Source organism: Hylobates moloch, unplaced genomic scaffold (assembly GCF_009828535.3).
Source record: "Hylobates moloch isolate HMO894 unplaced genomic scaffold, HMol_V3 SCAFFOLD_17, whole genome shotgun sequence".
In the NCBI taxonomy this organism is placed as follows: Eukaryota; Metazoa; Chordata; class Mammalia; order Primates; family Hylobatidae; genus Hylobates; species Hylobates moloch.
This window is the reverse complement of record NW_026652292.1, coordinates 8,604,198-8,608,755: the sequence shown is the minus strand read 5'-3', so window position 1 is coordinate 8,608,755 and position 4,558 is coordinate 8,604,198. Positions and strand designations below refer to the sequence as shown.

At 39.2% G+C, this 4,558-nt stretch overlaps 1 protein-coding gene across 1 annotated transcript; it reads left to right on the top strand.

The window, feature by feature from the left end:
• The first annotated feature begins 2,327 nt into the window (after positions 1-2,327).
• TAS2R1 (taste 2 receptor member 1) lies at positions 2,328-3,331 on the top strand. The gene has a single exon (XM_032135667.2). It carries the CDS (start codon positions 2,328-2,330, stop codon positions 3,225-3,227), a length of 900 nt encoding a protein of 299 aa, XP_031991558.1. The 3' UTR covers positions 3,228-3,331.
• The last annotated feature ends 1,227 nt before the right edge of the window (positions 3,332-4,558 follow it).

Here is a 4,558-nt window from a genome sequence, read left to right as displayed (position 1 = left end):
AAGCCAGACCCTCCACCAACAAAAAGATTATGACTCATTGAAGGCTCAGATGATCGTTAGCATTTTTTGGTAATAAAGCATTTTCAATTAAAGTATGTATATCTTTTTTTTTAGACATAGTGCTATTGCACACTTAATAGACCACAGTTTAGTATAAACATCATTTTTATATGTACTGGAAAATGAACAAATTAGTGTGACTGGCCTTATTGCAATATTCTTCTATTTTGGTGGTCTAGAATTTAATGCACAGTATTATGGAAGTATGCTTGTATTTCATAGCTGCATGCCCTTACATTTTTGTTTTTCTAAGCTGCAGAATGTTTCTTCTAAGTTGCAAAGTTTCTTCTTCTTTCTACTGGAGGGAAAACAAGGTTCATCCTCCTGGCATGCATGGATTTGGATCCATTCTGATGGCATCTGCTCATGAACACCTCCCTTGGTGCTTCCTTGATGATCCTGTCTCTTTCCTTCATCTCACTGTAGTTGTGTCAGGAAGAACAGAGTGAGTCCGAGATGGCATAGATGGTCCTATTCAGAGAAGAGCCATAAAAGAACCTACAGATTTACTCTCACTACTAGTTTTTTAAAATATTACTTCCCTTTCAGTTTTCTAAAAATAAGATTAATCTTAAGTATTCTTTATGACACATTTAGACAAAGTAACACACATTCATTAAGACATATGCCTCATTATTGGGTCTGCCAGGTACCTTTTGATTAAGTGCTAAGTTGGAGAAGCTTTAATTCCCCCAGTGTTTATTGAATTGGTCCCCACTTTGTGCTCTGGTGATGAGTTGTCTAAAGAACTAACTTGGCTGGGAGTGGTGGCTCATGCCTATAATCCTAATACCTCAAGAGGCCGAGGCAGGAGAATTGCTTGAGGTCAGGAGGTTAAGGCTAGCCTTGGCAATGTAGCAAGACTCCATGTCTATGAAAATTTTTAAAAAAGTAGTCAGGCATGGTGGTGCATATCTTTAGTCCTAGCTACTCAGAAGGCTGAGGCAGGAGGATTACCCGAGCTCAGAAATTTGAAGCTGCAGTGAGCTGTGATTATACCACTGCACTCCAACTTAGGTGACAAAGCAAGACTCTGTCTCTAAAGAGAGAGAGGGGACTTAGTTTTATATCACATTATCTATGTGGCTCACTCTGCCTTTAGTCTTGGGATAACTGGAAGGTACAAACTATACTTCATCTACCTTTGTCCCCTCATAGTGGTTCTGCCGCTCTTGAACATTTGGCAATGTCTCGAAACATTTTGGTTGTTACAGCCTGGGGAGGACATCTAGTGGGTAGAGGACAGGAATGTGGTAGACATTCTACATTTCCTAGATTGCACAGGGCAGCCCCTGCCCTAACAAAGAATTATCTAGCCCAAAATGTCCATAATGTAAAGACTGAAAAAACCCACTTCAGCATTACAGGCAGCACGGTATACGTATTAAGAAATACCAATTTAATTTTTCATAGTGCGTTAGAGAGTGAAAGCAACAAATTTAATTATGTACTATTTTATCTTTACTTTTCTACTAGAACAACTAGCTCATGTCATAAAACTCTCATGGTTTTGGAAAAATAAGAGGGAAAAGATTTTAACCCCTGAATTACTCTGCAGATGCTGACCAGGGTGAACAGTGCTGAGTGCTTGTCTTCATTTCATTGCACCTTACTTTCCTTTAGGCCTTTGACCTGGTGTACACACGTATGTGCAAGGCTAATTACTTTGATTTTATACTTAGTGATACTTTTATTATGTATATTTTATTCTATAACTATTTTACAGATAGTTTTGAATTGCTCAACCATTGCATATTGGAGAACTACTCAGGAGTCCTATGTTGTTGGTTGTACCATATCATCATAACTTAAGTGAAAATTTCAAAAATATATATTTTTAAAGAGTACACAGATAACATTAAGTAGAATCACACCTGTAGGCAAAATCAATTATTCGTAGTAGAGATGAAGAATTGAGTATCTTTGGCTAATTACTGTGGAGGAGCTGTTCTCCCAGCTGTCTGAAGGTGTCTGATTCCATTATTTGCCTGTGATGACTTTGAAAGCTAGGTAAACCTGTAAAATGCAAAAGCCATCAATAAGAAGCAAATTGTTGCTAGAGTATCTCCTCCTTATTTGACTGTCTCAGAAATAAATAGAGAAAGCAGTGACATAAACAAATGTACACCACCTTCCTGCCCCATGACTTTATTGTTAGTCTTCTTCCCCAGAGGAGTCCTGATCTAATTGAAGAGCGTGAACAACCCAACCTGTCCAAAACTCTATAACTTCATTATTTTTTAAGTAAATAATTTTTTATTCCTAAAATGCTAGAGTCTCACCTCATTATCTATTTTCTTCTTGCAGTGATACAATTTCTTCTTGGGACTTTCACAAATGGCATCATTGTGGTGGTGAATGGCATTGACTTGATCAAGCACAGAAAAATGGCTCCACTGGATCTCCTTCTTTCTTGCCTGGCGGTTTCTAGAATTTTTCTGCAGTTTTTCATCTTCTACGTTAATGTGATTGTTATCTTCTTGATAGAATTCATCAAGTGTTCTACAAATTGTGCAATTCTCTTATTTATAAATGAATTGGAACTTTGGCTTGCCACATGGCTCGGCGTTTTCTACTGTGCCAAGGTTGCCAGCGTCCCTCACCCACTCTTCATCTGGTTGAAGATGAGGATATCCAAGTTGGTCCCATGGATGATCCTGGGGTCTCTGCTATATGTATCTATAATTTGTGTTTTCCATAGCAAATATGCAGGGTTTACGGTCCCATACTTCTTAAGGAACTTTTTATCCCAAAATGCCACAATTCAAAAAGAAGATACACCGGCTATACAGATTTTCTCTTATGTTGCTGAGTTCTTAGTGCCATTACTTATCTTCCTTGTTGCTGTTCTGCTCTTGATTTTCTCTCTGGGGAGGCACACCCAGCAAATGAGAAACACAGTGGCCGGCAGCAGGGTTCCTGGCAGGGGTGACCCCAGCAGCGCATTGCTGTCTGTCCTGTCCTTCCTGATCCTCTGCTTCTCCCACTGCATGATAAAAGTTTTTCTTTCTTCTCTAAAGTTTCATGTCAGAAGGTTCATCTTTCTGTTCTTCATCCATGTGATTGGTATATACCCTTCTGGACACTCTCTCATCTTAATTTTAGGAAATCCTAAATTGAAACAAAATGCAAAAAAGTTCCTCCTCCACAGTAAGTGCTGTCAGTGAGAGAGAACTTTGATCAGTTCAAAGAACCCATGATTCAATGACTTACCCACGCCTGCCACACTTCCCTCAGCCAGACAAAGCAGCCTGTTCATAAATATACAACACGTCCCCTTCAGGCCTGTTTATCTGGCCTGAGGTATTTCTATGAATTTGCTACTTTTTCAAGCAGTTAAACTGATTTTGAAAGCACAACATATGTTGATGGATTACATCAATGTCAATATCCTGGTTGTGATATTGTACTATCATCTTGCAAGTTGTTACCATTGGGAAAACTGAGTAAATGGTTCAGGGTCTTTCTGTATTCCTTCTTACAAATGCACCCAGATCTACAATTATTTCAAAATTAAAAGTTTGATGAAAAAGAAAAGCACATGTTTGAACTCGTGATGTCAGAAGGACACATGAATGCTGTATGGTCCATGACTATCCGATGCCTAGTCTTCGATGGTTTATCCTGACCTTAATGGGCTGACTTCATTTCTTGTCTACCTGGATATTATTTCTGTTCTGTTTGTTGGAGTTGCAGGCAATGGATCCATTCTTTCTCCTCAGATCACAAACAAAGCAAGGACAAGCAGGCCTTCTCCATCCTTATAAGCATATTCTACTTCATCCTGCAGAGAGCCTAGATGCCATGGTGACATGGGCAATCAACTGATAAAGGGGAAGACAGAGGAAGAGGAGGAGGCGTCGAGGACGGAATGCCTGTTTTCCATTTCTCCTAGCTGTGCACTCTGAACAGACAATAGCTTGCAAAGATGTTTTATTTTGTATTTGTTTGCCTGACTTTGAGACCCTTTCAACTCGGGGTGGTAATTTGGAACTCCTCCTGCATTGCATGTCTTCCCAATGAAGCAACATCAGTAGGTGGGTGAGGCTGGGGGTGTCTTCATCTGCTTCAAGTCACAAATGCATTTTCTGTTTAGTTGAGATTTTGAATACTAAGAGATAGGTAGATAGATAGATAGATAGATAGATAGATAGATAGATAGATAGATAGATAGGTAGGTAGATAGATAGATAGATAGATAAATTATGGAGATAGATATACTTGTATATTTCCAAAACAGCTTCAGAACTGTTTTGCTTCCAGACAGGTAAATGAAGTAAAAAATGTTCTTAAGCTTAGCTGTAACTTGTAGTTCAGGCGCGATGATGCAAAGTAGGTTTAGGTTTAGATTTGTCAATCACCAGTAATAGGAACCCAAATACAGCTTTTCTAACCCAAGCCACGCAGGCCTGGTTGTAATACACCAATGAAGGATTTTGCTTCAGAAGATTCAGGGACGTACTTATCTTCTTGGGCATGGGAACTCAGCTCTGAGTGT